This window comes from Mustela nigripes, chromosome 4 (assembly GCF_022355385.1).
Source record: "Mustela nigripes isolate SB6536 chromosome 4, MUSNIG.SB6536, whole genome shotgun sequence".
NCBI classification, from domain to species: domain Eukaryota; kingdom Metazoa; phylum Chordata; class Mammalia; order Carnivora; family Mustelidae; genus Mustela; species Mustela nigripes.
The window spans coordinates 14,562,789-14,583,002 of NC_081560.1; the positions used below are offsets into that span (position 1 = coordinate 14,562,789).

A 20,214-nucleotide genomic window follows, 5' to 3' on the forward strand; every position below is an offset into this window, starting at 1 on the left:
TCCCCGGATCATGACCCCAGCAGAAGGCAGACGCTGAACCGACTGAGCCCCCCAGGCGCCCCAGTGGAGCATGACTAACCAAGTCACTCATGAGAGCCCTTGCATCCTAAATCTTCCAAATCCAGGCTGTGTAGCTCACCCTTACAGCGAATCTCAGGTCCAGCTGGTCAACCTTGCAAAGCCTTGACGCCACCTGCGGCTCAAGGCTGGCCGAATCCTTCCCCCTCAACTCCCTCGGGCGCCCCAGCCCGCCCCTTCCACCTCGTCACCCTGTTTCATCTCCGCAGCACCCCGATTCTCTCCTTTGCTGGCGTGTCACGACTCCCCCACTCTCCACGTCTCTCCGGGCCAGGACACCCCGCCCTTGACCCGGGGCCGGCACAGAGCAGGCCCTCGGCCAGTACAGTCCCCCCCAACCCCCACGGCCGCGCCCGGGGTGTCCCCCCGCCCCCGGGCGCCCCTCTGCAGCCGCCGCCGCCGTCCCCGCGGCGCGCCCTCCCCCTCTCGGCCCGGCCGGGCCGGGGAGCTCGGGGCCGGAGTCGTGGACGTGACTGGGAGGAGTCTGCCCGCCTCAGGTTTCCGCGCTCGGCCGCGGCCATGGCGGAGCCCACCGTGTGCTCCTTCCTCACCAAGGTGCTGTGCGCCAACGGCGGCCGCATGTTCCTGCAGGACCTGCGCGGCAACGTGGAGCTGTCGGAGGCCCGGCTCCGGGACGTGCTGCGCCAGGCCGGGCCCGACCGCTTCCTGCTGCAGGAGGTGGAGATGAGGGAGGGCCTCTGGGACGCCGAGGCCGAGGTGGCGGCCGGCGCGGGCGGCGGCGGCGGCGGCGGCCCCTGCGCCTGGCGGGTGGTGGCCGTGTCCTCGGCGCGCCTGTGCGCCCGCTACCAGCGCGGCGAGTGCCAGGCCTGCGACCAGCTGCACCTCTGCCGCCGCCACATGCTGGGCAAGTGCCCGAACCGCGACTGCTGGTGAGGCGGGCGGCGGGGCGCGCGGCGGGGGCGGCGGCGCGGGGCGGTCACCGCGCGAGGGGCCGCGGGCCTGACGCGCCCGGCGGGAAGCGGGTTCCCCGAGAAGTGAGAACAGGGCTGGTTGGGTCAGGGCTGCACGCTCCCCCGCAGCCCCCCGCCGCCCCCACCGAGGGCGGCAGGGAAGCCTCGCGAAGGGGCCGCGAGGGTCCTCCAGGCGAGGCCTCCCCGGAGCTTCCAGCTCCCCTAGCGAGCGAGGCCCGGAGCGAGGCCCAGAGCCGTCGCAGTCCGGATTTCTCCACCGCGGCTCGCCCTCGGATTTCAGCCCCTGCGGGTCCTCCGCACCTCGGCGGGGAAATCAGGACCGCGGCTTTGGAGTTCAGTTACTCCAGGGGTCCCACTGGGGGCTTCCTGCGGACCCATGAGGTCCGTGGGCCCTTTATGGAGGGTGCCCTTTCTTTCCACGCGTAACCTCAAAGTTTTACCGCAGCGAGTCTGTGCGCTCCAGGTTTAGAAAGCCCGATCTAGAACCATCCCCCAGGAACCTGAGGGCTGGGTGGTTTGGGCGAGGTGTTGTAAGGCCGCCTCCTGTCTCTCTAGGCTTCCTTGGTTTTACTCAAGCTCCCCAAAGCCGGGGTGTGGGCCCGCTTTCCTCCTAACGTGGGTGGACAGTGGGGTGGGCAGTTGTTGGGGTGGAGAAGGCAAGTGCACCACCCTTCAGAACAACAGATGGCATCCTCTGCCCCGCAAGGTCGGTGCCTGGAGGAGGGGGTACCTTTGGCTTTAAAGTATCCGAACTTAAAATGAAAATGACTTTGGGAGAAGAGATGCTTCAACTGAGCTGCCTTAGTATCCATGTTTACTTATTAGGATATAGTATCTGTGGGGTCATGGAAACTTGTTTAACTTCCATGTGAATTGAAAGCAACCAGAGGCAAGGAATTTGGGGGACCAGTCCCTTCTTCATCTGGGCCCCTGAGCCAGAGCTCTGTGTTCTCCTAGGTCTACCTGCACCCTTTCCCATGACATCCACACACCTGTCAACATCCAAGTACTGAAAAACCATGGGCTTTTTGGCCTCAATGAGGCCCAGCTTCGGATCCTGCTTTTACAGAATGACCCGTGCCTTTTACCAGAGGTGAGTTACCAAGAGTTTGCCCTCATGTTGTCTGCCCAGTGGAAGAACTCACTGGAGAACATCAGAGGTCTGTTTACAGAGGGCAGCAGGTGTTTAGGTGGAGGTAATGGTGCAGGGTCGACCTCTGTGGGGTCATTTTACCAGTGATTTTACCAGGGTTTGATACGCAGGGAGTAATGGACACATGTGATAAAGAAATGATGGTAATAGCTGTTGGTTTTTTTATTGTTTACTGAATGCTAAGCCATCCATATACCTCAGCTCGTTAATAATGTGTCCCCATTTTACAGGTGAGGAAACTGAGGTTCAGATGCATTAAATTGCCCCAGGTCACAAAGTACATGGCAGATTTGAATTTAGGTCTGTCTGTGAAACCGATGTTTTGCAAATTGCCCCTGTATGCTTTTGCCGATGTTGAGGCATTTGTCTTTTTCTATTTATAAGATGTCTTTAATGATACCAATCCCTTTTGTGGTCACATTTGTTGTAAGTATGTCCCCCCATTTACTTTTTTGGGGCCTTAGATATTAGTTTTAATTGTTTTGAAATGATTTAGCTCCACATGCTTCACAAGTGCCTATTAGAATTGCTATCCTGGTGAAATTAGCATGTTTGTATCTGTTTAGCTGCACACAAAAAGAATTTTCTTTAAAGATTTATTTATTCATTTTAGAGCAGGGGGAGGGGTGGACGGAGAGGGAGAGAGCATCTCAAGCAGACTCTGCACTGAGCCCGAAGTCCAACATGGAGCTCGTTCTCACAACCTGAGATCAGGACTTGAGCCAAAACCAAGAATTGGATGCACAACCGACTGAGCCACCCAGGTGTCCCTACACGAAGAACTTTTAAAAGCAAAATAGTAGGAATCCCAGAAGACAATATTACAGGAGCCCACCAGCTGAACGAATCTTCTGCTCTAGCACAGTGATGCTGTCTCAGACACTCAAGTTGCCAGGAGAGCAGTGGGAAGAAGGGAGGCTGTTGGGAAAATCGAGGGTAGTTTGTGACTGTGGCCCCTATTAATGCTAAGGTATTTCAGGCCCTGGAAGGGAACGGAGTCACAAGGCTGGAGGAATGAGCTGGAGCCTTAGGGTCAGAGGGCAGCAGGACAGCAGAATCCATATACAGAAGGCGGCACCGGAGTCTGCCTTAAGAGCTAAGAGCTTTGTTCTTGACACCCATGTCTTTTCTCATTCTTCAGACTTTGAAGCCAGGCTTGGTCAGTCATGGTTATCATAAACCGATACATTCCAGCCATACTGCCAAAAGGACTCCGAGCAGCATCCGGAGCAAGTTATTGGCAGGAAGAAAGAGGAGAAAGGCTGCAGCGGGGTCCGGTCCTTCATCTCTCAGAGAGAAGGGGCAGTGACACTTCTAGTAGTTACAACCTTTTAGTTTTTAAGATATTATTTAACTTGCAGAAGTTTAACATCATTACGTTGTTTAACTTACTGAACACTTTTCTTTATGGCTTCTCCCTCCTGTCTGGGTTCAGCCTCATCTTGTCATGTCAGCCCACCGCCGTGTTCTGTGAGCAGCCAGTGGGTTGGCTGTATTTACGGCAGGAGCCCACTCCTGGTCCCGTCACCCAGGACTGGAGAGGTGTATGTCATGTGGCACGCAGCATGGCCGCTTAGGTAGCAGAGACCGTGGACAAGCACAGTGAATGAGGCAGGAATGGTGCCTCACATCTCCGGTATGAAAATGCCCCATGACCCTTTCTCATCACCCTCCAAAAGACACAGTATGTAATACAGATATACCACTTAGTAAAAAGACAGTAGGGACAGACACTGTGATCTTGTGACTTATAATGAGAAATATAACATATTTGGTCTTCATTCCCATTCCTGGCAAAGAATTCCCCAAACCCTTGGAATTTCCTAAACGATGAGGGCTGTAATAGTGTCTTGTTGTTAAGTCAATAGTGAGTTTTTGGAAAGCCCCTAGGTAACCTAAGGATGGGAGCTGGTTGTCAGGAGAACCAATTTTGTGATTAGACAGTTGTAACTTTTATCCCTCTGCCCCCCACTCTCCCATCTCCTGGGAGTGCAGAGGGGCTGGGGATTGAGCTCATTCGTCAGTGGCCAGTGTGATTTAACCTATCATGGATATGTTATGAAGCTTCCATAAAACCCCAAAAGGATAGACTTTCAGAGAGCTTCTAGGTTGGTGAGCACTTGGGGGTGCTGGGAGAGTGGGATCCCAGGAGAGGTCACGGAAGCTCCACACCTTTCCCCCCTTACCTTCCTCTGTACATCTCCCCCATCTGCGTGTTCCTGAGTTATATCCTTTTATAATAAACTGGTCATCTAGTAAGTAAACTGTTTCTCTGAGTTCTGTGAACTGTTCTAGCACATTAATCTAACAGAGGAGGAGGTGGGGAGAACCTTTGTAGCAGTTCAGCCAGTGGCGGATGGCAGCCTCGACCCGCGATAGGCATCTCAAATGGGGGCAGCCTGGTTGGCCTGAGCCCTTAGCCTATGGGATCTGACTTTATCTCCAGGTAGACAATATTAAGATTGAATTAAAATTTATGGGACACCTGGTCATTGTCCACTGAGAATTACTTGGTGGTGTTGAAAGAAACACACATTGGAAATACGTACAATGTGATACAGATACATTTGAAAACTTCAATGAAATGGACACATTTCTAGAAAAAATATAGCCCGTCAAGACTGAGTGAAGGTAGGCCTGGGTGGCTTATTGGTTAAGCATTTGTCTTTGGCTCAGGTCATGATCTGGGGATTGAGCCTTGCATTAGGCTCCTTGCTCAGTGGGAAGCCTGCTTCTCCCTCTCCCTCTGCCTGCTGCTCCGCCTCTCCAGCTTGTGCTCTTTCTTTGTCAAATAAAAATCTTTTAAAAATCTTTAAAAAATCCCAAACTGATTCAAGAAAAAAGTAGAAAGCCAGAATAGTCTTTATTTTTGAACAACAGAAGCATTAAGATGAAAATTTTAAAACACCCCAAAACTAGAGTATTAGTTAAATGTCTTCTACAAGAAAACATTAGGCTCATATAGTTTTATTGTTGAACTCTATGAAATCTTTAAGGAAAGGATTATTTTGATTTGGGGACTAGGTCTAGGGTTCTCCTCTTCTTGATCTCCTATGCATTCTGAAATCAGTATCCTACTGTTTAAGTAGTTTTAATATATGTAGTTTAAGTATTATAATATATGATGGTACAAGATTCTGTGCCCATTACACTTCTTTTTCAAAATTATTTCTTGGGGTGCCTGGTTGGCTCAGTGGGTGTAACATGCAACTCAGTCTCAGGGTTGTGAGTTTGAATCCCGCGCTGGTTGTAAAGATGACTTAAAACAAAAAAAATTTTTCTCCAATCAATTGCCTTAAGAAATGTAGTGAAAACAAATGTGTTAAGTCTTGCTTCATTTCTGGACCAGGTCTGTTTACTGTACAACAAAGGTGAAGCACTTTATGGCTACTGCAACCTCAAGGATAAATGCAACAAGTTTCACGTGTGCAAATCCTTTGTCAGAGGGGAGTGCAGACTTCAGAAATGCAAACGGTCCCATCAGCTCATTCATGCCACATCGCTGCAGCTGCTGCAGGACCAAGGACTGAATATTCCAAGCGTCGTAAATTTTCAGATCATCTCTACCTACAAGCACATGAAGCTGCACAAGATGCTTGAAAGTCAAGGTGAGACCATCAGAGGGAGACAGAGCACTAGCACATGTCGTTTTGACCTGGAAGTCAGTCTAGGGGGTGGCAGCTCATGCTCTGTCCTTGGGGAAGCAGAACCACCAACATTTTATGATAGAAAACTGTGCTTCTAACCAAAGGAGGGACGGGATAGAGTTTGTTTTCAGTGCTGACAGCCAATAGCACCTGCCCAAGGGTTTGAACAGTGTTGCTCCTTGCTAAGCTGGGGGCCAGGAAGTAGATACAATTGTCCTCACGGCTTTGTTGGGAAGAAAGAGAAGGGGGGTGGGCCAGTGGACAAGAAGGGAAGGAAGACATAGGAATAGCTTTCTTTTATTAAATTTGAATTAAAGCATTCTCTTCTTCTTTGTTTTTCTTGAGATAATTAACATATAACATTATGTAAGTTTCAGATGTACAGCATGGTTCGATATTTGTATACATGGCGAAGTGATGGCACTAAGTTGAGCTAACATCTGTCATCGTCCATCGTTACACAGTTTTTCTTATAATGAGAACTTTTAAGAAAGTTATTTTCTTTGGGGGCACCTGGATGGTGCAGTTGGCTGAGCGTCTGGTTCTGACTAGGTGGTGATCTCAGGGCCATGGGGTCCAGCTCTGTGTTCAGGCTCACTCTCTCGCTGGAATAAATAAATAAATCTTAAAAAAAAAAAAAAAAGTATTTTCTTTTTCAGTTGTTAAGAAATTTTAACCATGTGACAGAAAAATTTGGAAAATAAGAGAGTAGAGATATAAATTGCCTATGATTCCACTCTCTCTATCCATAATCATAAGTACCGTTTAACGTCAGGCCCTTCCCTCCTGTTACTCTACAAATATTGGTCCATTTGTGGTTGCAGTATGCATTCGTATCTAAATTTTCACTTTATACCACTTCATAAACATCTTCCCATATTGCTACATAGTCTCTCATTTTTTAAGGTCTGCTGACTGTGGTCTGGTGTACTTTTAATTACAGTGCATTCAGGTTGCTTAACTTATTAGATTTGCTTATAGCTCAAAATCCGTTTCAGTGGCAGGTAGGCTTAGGGGAATTGTTGATGGGAAAACCAAATCAGGAAAGCCAATATCTCTAAGCTTTTGATATGTTTTATTTTACCTTTTTTTTTTTTTTTTAAAGATTTTATTTATTTATTTGACAGATTGAGAGAGAGAGGGAGCACAAGCAGGGGGAGCTGCAGGCAGAGAAAGAAGGAGAAGCAGACTCCCCGCTGAGCAGGGAACCTGATGCGGGGCTCCATCCTAGGACTCTGGGATCATGACCTGAGCCGAAGGCAGATGCTTAACCGACGGAGCCACCCAGGCGCCCCTCAATATGGAGTTTTCTTATGTTGGGATGGTAGTGGCTGACTTCCTGCACAGGTGGTCTGGAGGGAGTACAGGCAGCTGTCTAGAGGACCCCAAATGGTGGCAGGAATTATCTATACTGGCACAGGGCCTGTCATTACCTTCCTCTGGTCTTCTTTAGTGAGTCTCTCATAACTGAAGTCTCTTTTAGCTGAAGTCACTGAAATAGTGACTTTCTGCTCTGTGTGTGTGTGTGTGTCAAATAAATCCAGAGGACACAAAACTCTCTAAATTCACAGTGTTGGGACTTTTGTCTGAGATCTGATTAGCAGGGCTGATGCTGCTGACATAAAATGAAATTGAGAGCTCTAAAAAGGGTGTCTCAGGAAAGCTCATCTCTCTCCTCTTCTTTTTAGGTAATGCCGCTTCTCCTGCTGAGTATTCCCAGGGCCTCCAGAAGCCAGGCGGACATATGGCTGGTGCTGCAGAGGCTGGTCCTGTGGCTCCTATCCCTGCTCCGTCAGCCAAGAAGCCACACACAGGGAAACCGGAAAGGATGTCCGTGAAATAAGACGCTTGTCCAGTCAGAAGGTCTGAAAACAAAGCTTCTGTTGAGCTTTATTTCTAAGTTCCTTCGTGTAATCACTTATCAATAACAGTCATAGTAATACCTACCTCACACGTTGCTATAAAGATTAAAGATGACGGAGAAGGGGAAAGCATCAGGTTGCGTGGATGACATTGGGGATGGGTGGTTGGGGTGTGGTGGGACGTGGAGCAGGCAGAGAGGGGAGGACGTGAGTACGGTTGGGGTCAGTCCAGGGCTAACTCTGAAGATGGCAGATTCTGCCTGTAGTCCCTGTCAGGTCCCCTAGGCTGGCGGGAGCTCCAAGAGGAGCGGGTTTTGGCTGCCTTGTTCCATGACCCGGCCAGTGTTTTTCTGCACCCACATACACGGTTTACATAGTGGTTGTCAGAGACCATATATGGACACTTAGTCCTCTTGTTCTTAACATTTCATAAGCCTCTTTCCCTATTCACATTTTATCGTATATAATCATTTTTATGCACAGATACACTAACATACAGTCATTTACTTAACGACTTCCCTTATTCTGGATGTTTCTGTTCTTTCTAACCAATTTTGAATGGAACTCTCTTCCTCAAATCCTCGCAATATTGAATTTTTAAATGTATTCTTTTGCTTAGCTTGTTGGTGCTAAATGATATTGCCTTTTGGCTAAGATCAAGTGATTGCATTTCTTTAAGTATATGCAAGGGAATTTTTTTCCAGGATGTGTGCTTTCTGTGTGTGTGTGTGTGTGTGCATTTTGTGCCTGCCCTCCTGGGGCTGATGTGGGATGGCATTTAATTAGGTTCCTTAATTTTCATGAAAGGATATGAGTCGTACCGTGCTCACATGATACCCAGCTCTCCTGAGTACATCCCTCAGCCGCACCACAAAGTGTGTAACTGTCGAGTGCTCACCAAAGATTTCTACCTCACTGTGTCTACTCTGCATTTCTTATTAAAATTTTCGCCAACACCCCCCTTGTGATAGGGTCGTTCATCCATTTCTCAAAGTTGTATCCATTCTTTCTGCGGATCTGGGGGGACTATCAGAAACCTGTAGACCTTGTCTGTCTCATGTTGACTTTCCTTCCTTCTCTCTGTCCCCGCCACCTGGCTCTCTTCATCCAGCTACACTTGGATGTTTGGTTCTTTGTTTTCAACCAAGGGTACCGCAGAGAAGCTGCGTTATGACATCTTTTTCTGTGTTTGCTTTTGTGATATTCCCAAATGTTGATGTGTAAAGTGGTTTTTTTTTTTTTTTTTTTTTTACATTTTGACTTTCCTGCAATAACACAATATCTGAGAAATAGGAACGAGGGAGTGAGTTTTGCATAAAGCTGAATTAATTTAGCGTAGAACCATATTTTATCACGAAATGCTATCTTCCCTGCTGGGGGGAGGTGGGCCAAAATATCCTTTGCAAAGTGAGAAATTGCTGTGTTTTCTCCTACGGGCAGTAAGATCATGCTGCTTCTGTGAACCTTTTCACCTTTGCCATCCACAACAGTATTTCTGAAAGCCCTTAGGTTTTGCATACTTTGTTTCCTTTTTCCTAGTTCTGATTTCTCCTGGTGCTAATTTTTTTTTTTTTTTTTAAATTATTTTGACGGGGCACCTGGGTGGCTCAGTGGGTTAAAGCCTCTGCCTTTGACTCAGGTCATGATCCCAGGGTCCTGGGATCGAGTCCCGCATCAGGCTCTCTGCTCAGCAGAGAGCCTGCTTCCTCCTCTCTCTCTGCCTGCCTCTCTGCCTACTTGTGATCTGTCACATAAATAAAATCTTTTAAAAAATTATTTTAATATTTTATTGTTATTCACATTTTATTCTTTTACCATGTGTATTTTTTCTGTAAGCCATGTTTAGTTCTTAATGGGAACAGATAGGGTACACATGTATATCCTGGACATTAGGAGACTTGGTGGACTTTTACAGGCTTGTGTTCTTGTTATGTATCTTATTACTATGTTTTTATATGCATGAAAACGACCCTCTGTAATTTTTGTTGCAATGTTTTCTTCAGTTCTCTAATAGTCCATTTAAAGCTTAGTTCTGTTAGTATGCATTCTGTAAAGATATTTCATATAACCCTGCTTGACCCTCTTTCATCTCATGATTCAGCTGTTCGAATGGTTTCACATTGGAATTGGGGGAGGTGGTTTTCTTTGGTCATTTATCAAGGCTTCGCAGGTGAAGCTGCGCATCTGTGGGCTCCGCAGATCCAACATACCCTACGGGAAATGATGACCTTTCCTACAGTCTTGTTCCTCCTTTGGTTGCTTTATTTCGGAGTTGTCACCACCTAGGACTTAACCCAAAACTCTGCCAAGTGCCCTGTCCTCTTCTTTCTCCTGGTTCCTGGGGTCAAACCCATTACTCAGGGTTGGAGATTAGTTTCCCTTCAAAGAATCTCAAATTTGTATCCTCCTCTGCCTCTTTCTCTCCCTCCGGGACACACCGCCTTCTTTCTAACCCCCTTCGCCTCTTGCATCTGTTGCACAGATGGACGATTCACTGGTTTTCCAGTCGTGTCTCGTGAGAGTATTTTTATAGGACGTGCTAGGTGGCCCCCTGCTCTCCTTCCGTGATGGCAGTCCCGTTTTAAATTTTTCGTCAAATGGGCTTTTTATGGATTTCGTTGATCTCTTGCCACCCTTCTACCTCCCTGCCTTCCGTCCTGTGCCTGGTGGATCTTTCGAAATGCAGACCTGATCACATTGCTTTGTTCTGCCATAACCTTCATGGGTCCCCATAAGGCAAGTAGGAGGCATAAACTCAGACGCCTTCTTGGATGAGAAGGGGGAGCTGACCAGGACGATGTGAGCCGGATGTAGAAGAAATGGGGGAAAAGAGCAAGTGTCATAACAATTTGTCCCATCTGAGTGGGGCCCCTGCCTCTTGTGCCCATGTGGGGGTGTGAGCCCATTTTTGTCATGTTTCTCAGTTAGTCGAAGGAAGCCAGATCCAGATTTTCTGATACATTTTCAGATTTTTAAATACTGGCTTTTGACTGACTTTTAAAAATGCAGACCAATATTGTGTGTGCTGACCTATTTGCAGTTTTTGGAATGTGCCATTTTATTGTATGACTCTCTGTGCTTGTAAATGATGTTCCCAGTAAGTGCCACTCCTTCCCTCTTCCTGCCTCAAAACCTGGCAAAATCAGATTCTTTGAAAATGCTAAGTTAGTCTTTTCTGCCCCCAGGAAGGGTGGTTCTCTTAGTGTTCTCAGCGTTCTAGCCCAACACTTACTCTGCCATGCTTTCTGCTTCTGTTCCCTAGCCTTGAGCAAAAACAAAACCATTATTTCTTCTTTTTGGACAAGTCTCCAAAAAGAATTTTTTTTGGCATATAACGAATCAAACTTTGTGAATCCATGGAATCAGTATCATATTGGTCTTCATGGTTCTTCTCCCCACATTGATATTTTCCATTTTCAAAAAGTCTTTTTCCCCTAAGGAATGTGTTATTTAAAGTAAACATCTTTTTGGTACTTCAGTTTGAATCATCTAGATCTAAAATTAACTGTTTAAGACTTATGCTCTTGATACTAATCTTTCCATCAAGGAATTAAGTCTCTTCATTGCTGATGGGTTCCTTGATTTCTTTCATTATAATTTGTTCTTATTTTTGTCTAGCCTTCTATATCCCTCATTATATTGATTTTTTTTCTTGACTACATACATCTGTATTGCTACTCTGTATGGGAATCTCTGTCTTTAGAATTCTATTGATTTTTAAAATATTTGTCTTTTGTTGAATTATCTTTGTCCTAACAGTGTTAGACGGCCTTTATGTTTCTTCTAAATATAAAATCATAGCTGCAAAAAGATTTGGCTATTCTTATGGATTTCTATTTTGTCTTGTGTTAAATAAAATTGTGGTGAAAAGATATTTTTTGATACTTCTTCATTAAATATCAAGTTAATTGTTCATTTTAAACAAATGTTCTCTACTTAATAAGGGAAATTACATTTATTGTTTGTTAGAAGCTTTTAGTAACGATGGTATCTTTTGCATAATCATGTAATTTTTATCACTTAAATCACCTAATGTGATTATATTACTGGTTTTACTATATTAAAACATTTTAAATTCTGAGTAACTCTACTTGACTATGGCATATACTCTTTCAATGTATTGCTTTTCCCTTTTTTGGTAATTTTTATTACAATTATGTGCATCAATACATTAATAAATAAAATTCATTTATATTTTATATGTGTATGTAGTAATTTCCTTTTTATTTGTATTGCTATATGCTCAAAGTATACATTTTATTCTAAATCCTGTTCTGAGTTTTACAAATTGATTATAGTGTCATTATTGTCTTACATTTTTTTCCCAAGATTTATGGAGGTATTATTTGACATATAACATTGTGTAAGTTTAAGGTCGATAAGGTGATGATTTGATACATGTATATCATGTGAAATGATTCCCACAGTAAGTTTAGTTAACATGTCTATCACCTTATATTCATTTTTATTTTTATTTTATTTTTTTTAAAGATTTATTTATTTATTTGACACAGAGAAAGAGAGATCACAAGTAGGCAGAGAGGCAGGCAGAGAGAGAGAGGAGAAAGCAGGCTCCCCACCAAGCAGAGAGCCCGATGCGGGGCTCGATCCCAGGACCCTGAGACCATGACCTGAGCCGAAGGCAGAGGCCCAACCCTCTGAGCCACCCAGGCGCCCCCATTTTTATTTTTAAAGTAATGTTTACTTGGCGCACCTGGGTGGCTCAGTCAGTTAAGCATCTGCCTTCAGCACAGGTCATGATCCCAGGGTCCTGGGATCAAGCCCCACATTGGGGGGGGTGGTCCTTGCTCAGCGGGGAGCCTACTTCTCCCTTCCCTTCTGCCCTTCCCCTGCTTGTGCACTCTTTCTCTCTCAAACAAATAAAATCTTTAAAAAAATGTATTACTGGGGCACCTGGGTGGCTCAGTGGGTTAAATCCTCTGCCTTCACTCAGGTCATGATCCCAGAGTCCTGGGATCGAGCCCCACATCGGGCTCTCTGCTCAGTTGAGAGCCTGCTTCCTCCTCTCTCTCTCTGCCTACTTGTGATCTCTGTCTGTCAAATAAATAAATAAAATCTTTAAAAAAATGTATTACTATATCCTTGAATTTCTCTATTCTTATTTAGGAATATTTTTTCCAAAAGAGACATATATATATATATATATATATATATTTTTTTTTTTTTTTTTTTGGAAAATAAAATAACACATCATTGTGGAAATTTGGGAAAATACAGGAATGTATTCAGAAAGTAGTAGTAATTCCCTATAATACCATTGTGTAGTATTGTTCTGAATTCTTTAAACACACTACCTTGTTTCGTCATCAGAACAGAGGTGAAATAAATCAGTACTGCCTTGACCTACGCAAGAGGGGCCTAACTTGGGCCTCTGCTTTAAAAGGTTTTCTCTGCTCGTGATTTACACCAGTCAGACCTCAGGTAAATGCTTCTCCGCCTCTCTTATCCTATATCCTCAGGGCGTAAAACGTGATTGCTTCTGATTGCTTCTGTGCAGGTCTGTGGTTTGAAATACTGTCATTGCTGGAAACAGATACAGTTTTGGACTTCGTGGAGGGTTTCTGTGGTGGAAACAAGTGGGTAAGCAAAAACAAATTAACTTGTCAAGGCCTATCTTTTGGAGAGTGTGGACATAATAGATTCTTACAAAATGAAATATCTTTCCCAGTGGTTTCCAGCGTGCATTTTCCCTCCTCTTTGTCTCCTAATCAGTAGCTCTGGGGGTACCCACAAATTGTATAGTATTTGCTGCAAGTACACACAGGAGTGGGGGAATATTTTTGTACCATTAAACAATTGATATTATTCTTTAATATTTACACAGAAGCAGTTTTCCATGTGAGAGACAGGATTCAATTTCTTCCATTAGCAAGAATGTGCACATCGAATGTGGTATGGGACATACGGTTTTATGTCCCTTACAAAAATAGTCTTGATTTAGTTACATTTTCAAAAAAATCAATTGAGGAGTTAGACTTCAGCTGAGGATGTAGAAAACTGCAAGAAAAACCAGATAACCTATAAAACTGTAACTTTTCTCAAGCCCAAAAGAGACAGGTCATAAGTCCAATTCACTGAAATCCAAGGAGTGACAAGGTTCTGTATAGAAAGGTGTGACACAGACATACTTTGACAGAACCTGGGGGAGAGATGGTCCCCTTACAAATGGATAAGATGATGTCGGGTGTATTTTTAATGAAATCTCAAAAGCCAGATATTGGTTAACATGTCAATTTGTGAAAGTTAATAGCAGAAGAAAACACCAAGGAAGTTATGCAAGAATAACTGAAACAAACAGACTGCGATGATTACTGGGTAATCTGGTCCCAGCACAGAATTTCATAGATGAGATGATCTCTGTCGTGTCTCAGTGCTTACGAATGCAGCAAAAGATGATGTGAAGTTACAACATCCAGCTGGACCCGGGGTCTGAGGGCAGATGCTCTCGTGCACTGCTGGAGGATTGGTCTCTTGGAAGACAGGTTGGCAGTATCGTGAAAGGTCTTAAAAATATACATGCTTTTTGATCAAATAATTCCAGTCTGAGAAATTTATCATATAATAATAAAAGATGTATAGAGGGATTTACTTATAAAATTGTGTCTGTTGGCTAGGTCCTGTCAAGAAACATGTTAAGAAACACTTAAAAGGATAAATGGAGGGAATATAATGAAGGACTATCTCTGAAGAAATGGGCAGGGTTAAGGGAAGCTGATGAAGGTTGGGGTTGTAACCCAGGCTAGCAGTGATGGGGACACCATTCCATGATAGGCATGAAGGTATAAGGGGTGGGGATTACAGGAACCCAGGGGAAGTGACCACATGAGAGAACCTCCCACCAGATGCATTCAAGGTCTCATGTTGGAGGACACAGCCAACAAGTAGTCTTTTCAGGGTGAGGACTGGGGCAATACATACCCTTGCCTTCCTTTTTTTCCATTACCAGTTTTCTTGCTGGTGTTCGCCACGACCCCCCTTCCATATTGGCCAAAGGCACTGGAAGCCAGAGGGGGAAGGAGCCCACGGAGGCAGTCTTGCAAAGGTCAGCTTCTTGAAGCAAACAGCATGGTGGAGAAGGGTAGATGATGAACCATAGGGTAATAGGAATTTGCTGAAAAACTTATGATAGGGTTAGATCTTGGAATACAATGCCACCATTAAAAATGATGTTTTGAGAGTATTATTTATTAAGGTGAAAAGATGTTCATAATATATTGTTGAGTGCAACAAAATGTTAGGTACAGTCTGATCCCAACTTTTTATCAGCATTATATGTAGGTATGTGTATGTATGCATTTATGCATTTAAAATGCCTGGAAGAGGGATGCCTGGGTGGCTCAGTCGGTTAAGACTGTGACTTCAACTCAGGTCATGAATTGTGGGATTGAGTCCCACATAGGGCTCCTTGCTCAGCCTGCTTCTCCTTCTGCCTGCCACTCACCCAGCTTGTGCTCTTTCTTACTCTCTCTGACAAATAAATACTTAAAAAAAAAAAATGCCTGGGAGAGCTTATAGTCTAATGCTAACAATGTCTGTTTTGGGCAAGTGAGATTACAGATAATTTTAATATTTACAACTTTGATTCTCTGTATATCCTACCTTTTCTACAATGTGTAATAAAAAATTAAAGTTCTTTTTAGAAAAATGAGACTTATGGCACGGTCCCACATTAATTCTGTGAGTTAAGTAGGTGCTATTCTTAACACTGACAAGGAAAATTCCTTAAAAATTCCATTAGAAACCAATTTCAGCTTTGAATATAATTACAGAATTCTTAAATAAAATTCCAATGAAGAATTGAACAATAATAATTATCATGGTATACTATTAGTGCCAATTATACTACTGAGTGACTTACTTGATTTTTTAACTTATTTTCATACAACACTATGAAGTAGGAATTCTACTAACATTTCCATTTTTAGGTGAGGAAACCAAAGCTCAGAAAAGTCACAACCAAAGTTAACAGGGTTATTAAGGGGTAAACCAGTATTTACAGTAAGGTCTGAAAAAAAAAATAAATAAAGTCCCAATGTTCCAAACTACACCATGGCTTTGTAGAACTTATCTCCAAAAATATAAGACTGGCAGATCACAGAACTCCGAATATATTCATCATGTCAACAGAATGAATAATGAACATCAGAAAATTACTTTGTAAGGGTGCTTGGGTGGCTCAGTGGGTTAAAGCCTCTGCCTTCAGCTCAGGTCATGATCTCAGGGTCCATTACACTCTGGGCTCATTACACTTTTCTCCCCATGGTCCAGAGCTTTGCTGTCCCGTATGGTGGTCAGTAGCCACAGGTGGACAATTAACTTTAAATTAATTAAAATTTTTAAAAATATTAAAACCACTTCTCGGTTGCATTAACCACATGAAGAGCTTGATAGCCATTTATGGCCAGTGGCTACTTCGTGGATGGCACAGACGTATGGAGCCTCTCCACTGTTGCAGAAGGTTCCATCTTCTGGACAGCACTGGTCCAGAAACTTCGTAACTTGCCCTTTTAAAGGCCACAGTTGTTTTTTTTTTTTTTTTAAGATTTTATTTATTTATTTGACAGAGAGAAAGATCACAAGTAGGCAGAGAGGCCAGCAGAGAGAGAGGAGGAAGCAGGCTCCCCACGGAGCAGAGAGTCCGATGTGGGACTGGATCCCAGAACCCTGGGACCACGACCTGAACCGAAGGCAGAGGCTTTAACCCACTGAGCCACCAAGGTGCCCCTACTTTTTTTTTTTATTAAAGATTTTATTTATTTATTTGACAGACAGAGATCACAAGTAGGCAGAGAGGCAGGAAGAGAGGGAGAAGCAGGCTCCCTGTTGAGCTCCCTGCTGGGCTCAATCCCAGGACCCTGAGATCAGGACCTGAGCCGAAAGCAGAGGCTTAACCCACTGAACCACCCAGGCACCCCACCCAGAGTTGTTTGTAGGCAGATAATTTTATCCAGCTTCTCAAAATTTTCATCCAGAGCCTATGAAATTCAAATTTTGTGAGCATATTTTATTGTTTGGAGATTGTCATTTCCTAAAGGGCAGAGATTGTGTTTTCCCTCTACTTCGGGGAAGAGTCTAAGTTCACTACATTTAGTAAATGTTTGCTGGCACCAATTACTGTAGCTTACGAACTCTGTGTAAGACCTAGGGAGTGTCATATTGGAGGTGACCTTTTCCGTTTTTCATGTGCTCTCCATTGGTGTTTCATCACGGATCATGGGGATATCTGGCATTTCTGGACAGACTTTGAAGTCTGAGAAGTCCCCTGTCAGCGTGAGGGTAGAGACCTGGATCCCACACAGCGCCTCCCTCCTGGGCCTGGCACCAAAGAACTGTGGGCAAACTTATGCTCCCCTTAGGCTAAGTTGCTAAGTTAACCTAATTAGCTAATTAGGTTAATTGTTCATCAGGGAGAAGGGAGAGATAAGGTGAGGGAGGAGTCTGGCTTGGAGCATATTTTTTATATTTCTTTTTTTTTTTTTAAGATTTTATTTATTTGACAGAAATCACAAGCAGGCAGAGAGGCAGGCAGAGAGAGAGAGGAAGGGAAGCAGGCTCCCCGCCGAGTGGAGAGCCCGATGCAGGGCTCGATCCCAGGACCTTGAGATCATGACCTGAGCCGAAGGCAGAGGCTTTTTAATCCACTGAGCCACCCAGGTGCCCCTATATTTCCACTTATTTATTCAACAAGCATTACTTGAGCCCTGTAATCTGCCAAGCGCTGCACCAGACACTGAGGAATAGAGATGAAAACAAGAAGGTCTCTGCTCTTGAAGAACTTAGAGACAAGTGAAGTTTTATTGTGTGTGCTCAGTGCCGTGATGGAGGCATCCCAGGGACTTCGGGCAGCTCAGAGGGAGGGCATATCACCTCTGGGAGACCACGGAAGGCTTCCTGGAGGATGCTTTGCCCACAATTCTAAGAGGCTCAGAAGCAGAGATCTCTCCCAGGAAGGGTGTCCACTGAAGGTTGTGAGTGAAGAAGGAGTTTTCTAGAGGATCAGGGTGATCAAGACAGATACCTAGTTAGTGTGGGTTTGGCTTTATTGATTCATGGAATTGATCGGAACTCATGACAAGATGGAAGAAAAAGACACTGAGCTAAACTACAACCATTATTCTCATTCTGAATCTGAGCCAGCGTTGATGAGTTTTAGAACACAGTCATATGTGAGTTGGAGTTAGTAGAATGCCAGAGAATGAGAGTGATTCTAAAAACAGCTTTCGCCAACTGTTGCCATGATTCCAATGTGGATTTTTGGCATGCCTCAGTAGAGCATGCTGGGTCTGGGGCTATAGTGGGAAATGACCATGGAGAGTGTGGGCAGAGGACTAAGCCAGTGGATCTGTGGCAGTCATGTGTTGGGGGGGAAGGAGTTGGGGGAAAGGTGGTGAGGCAAATTGCAATGGATGAAGGCAAGTCTGGGACTGTGCCTTAGGAACATTCTCACTTACCACTAAATTGTGCAAGGATAGACATGTCCATCCCGTTTCCAAGACAAGATCCTGGTTTAAACCTTGTGTGTTTGGGGATACCTGGGTGGCTCAGTTGGTTAAGCACCCAACTGTTGATTTTGATCTCAGGGTCGTGGGATTGAGCCCTGCATCAAGCCCCACACTGGGCTCTGTGCTCAGTGGGGAGTCTGCTTGAGAGTCTCTCTTCCTCTCCCTCTCCTTTGAGAGAGATCACACACACACGAAAATAATAATAATAATAATAATAATAATAATAAAGAAAACACATTGTAGCTGTGGTGATCAGTGCTTGACAATGTCACTTGCGTGCCCCCAACCCCCACCCGCCGGCTTCCCCTTTGATAGGCAGGAGTTCCTCTGTAGGTAAATTAAGGTAATGACAGGTATCCTACACTTTCTGAAGGTTCATGTTAGGCCAACTGGTTTTTACCAAAGACTTGTGTTAGCACCTGTTTTTGCTAATGGAAAGAAATCCAAAGAAGATTTTCACTTTTATGAAAATAGTTGTTCCTGTATTAATGTACATCTTTCCAACTTTCTGAAAGTGGGGTTTACTCTCCACTTTGTGCCATTTCCAATGGAGAAAGGTTTCATAGCTAGGCCTACTTTCAAATAGTGGGGGAAACCGTATTTAGTTTAGGCCATGGCAGACCTGAATTCTTGCTACAATCTCACCACGTTCTATGTATTTGCTCTTTTGTCCCCAAATTCCTTCTAGATGGCTTTTCTTCCAGAGAGGCAAGTGGTCGCTGCCCACATTCTCTTCATTTCTACCCTCTTGTTTTGCCCTTCTACTTTTCTTTTCTCTGCAATATCCTCTTCTCTCTCTCTCTCTTTCTTTAACAGATGTTTTCCCTCATTCCCATTGTTCAAGACCCAGCTAAGCCTCACCCGGTCTGTGAAACCTTCCCTACCTACTGTAGTTCATGCCGATCTTTTCCTTTTTTGGGTTTTCACACTTCCAAGTCCAAATCCTGTCATCTAACACTGAGACGTCTGCTGTTGGAAGAATGAGAAATCGCTTTGGAGACCACCTAAAACCTCCTTCTCAGTCCTTGTCTTCTCTTGGAGGAAGACATTCCCAACATTTTTTATGGAAAAGACAAATCCATCAACAACCTCAAAGGGTCACATGCTCATAATCCTTACGTTACCGCAACAATCTCAAATGTTGCACAATTCCTTTCTAGTCCTTTATATTAACACACAAACCATTTTATATTTCGTTTTGGTCCCATTTAACGTTATAACCCAAACACGCCCTACGTGTCTTCACAGTCATTGTAACAGAAGCACACATTCCCTCCTTACTGGAATATGATTCCATCAAGCCGCTCTCCTCATACTGGACATAGGGTCACTGGCCCTGTCTTTTCAAAAGACGTACATGTTGCTCTTGAGTCCGTCTCCTCTAAGCTCTGAGAATGGACTCAATGAACCTTCTCTTGCACTTTGTCGTCTCACCATCTTCAGGCATCTTCTCTTTCTCTTGGCAGGGATGCTTAGTCTTCCCTGTCCTAAAATAGGTCTCAAGCCTACTGGGTACCATTCTCTTTGGCAGCCAGCATTTCACAAGCAGCTCTTTCTTTTCCTTTGTTTGCCTCTCACCCTCACCATCTCAGTGGAAAGTCTCTTTTTAATGACCAGTCATCAAGTCCAAAGAGATTTTCTCAGTCCTTGTCATCCCTGACACCGACCATTCCCTTTGGAAGCTTCCCTCCAGGCCTTTGAAGACACTACACGTCCCTTGTTCTCTCCAGCGTTCTCCTCAAAGTCTCTCTGCCTTTTTCCACTCCCTTTCAGCTCTTCTGTGATGAAATTCTTCCGTGAGGGCCTGTCCTCAGCCCTCTTCTGTTCTTCTCTCCTTTCTTCCCAGACACAGTCATGTACCCTCACATCTGCAGCTAACAGCTTTGAGCAAATGATTTCTGTGTCTGTGTTTTGAGCCCCACCTGCCTTATTTCCCAAGCTGACGCTCTTACCCTCACCGCAATCTGTGTTAACGTTGCTCCCTGGGTGCTGGCCGGGCTCCCACAGCCGACCACTCTG

The 20,214-nt window shown here is 44.6% G+C and overlaps 1 protein-coding gene across 2 annotated transcripts; it reads left to right on the top strand.

Annotated features, from left to right (window-relative positions):
* The first annotated feature begins 489 nt into the window (after window positions 1-489).
* Window positions 490-14,883, top strand: ZC3HAV1L (zinc finger CCCH-type containing, antiviral 1 like). Of its 2 annotated transcripts, XM_059396319.1 has the most exons (5): window positions 490-968; window positions 1,968-2,103; window positions 5,513-5,771; window positions 7,499-7,673; window positions 13,191-14,883. In XM_059396319.1, exons 1-4 carry the CDS (start codon window positions 598-600, stop codon window positions 7,651-7,653), a joined length of 921 nt encoding a protein of 306 aa, XP_059252302.1. In that variant the 5' UTR covers window positions 490-597; the 3' UTR covers window positions 7,654-7,673; window positions 13,191-14,883. The 2 variants fall into 2 exon arrangements, with proteins under 2 accessions (XP_059252302.1, XP_059252301.1); XM_059396318.1 differs by lacking the exon at window positions 13,191-14,883 and having other exon boundaries at window positions 7,499-11,871.
* The last annotated feature ends 5,331 nt before the right edge of the window (window positions 14,884-20,214 follow it).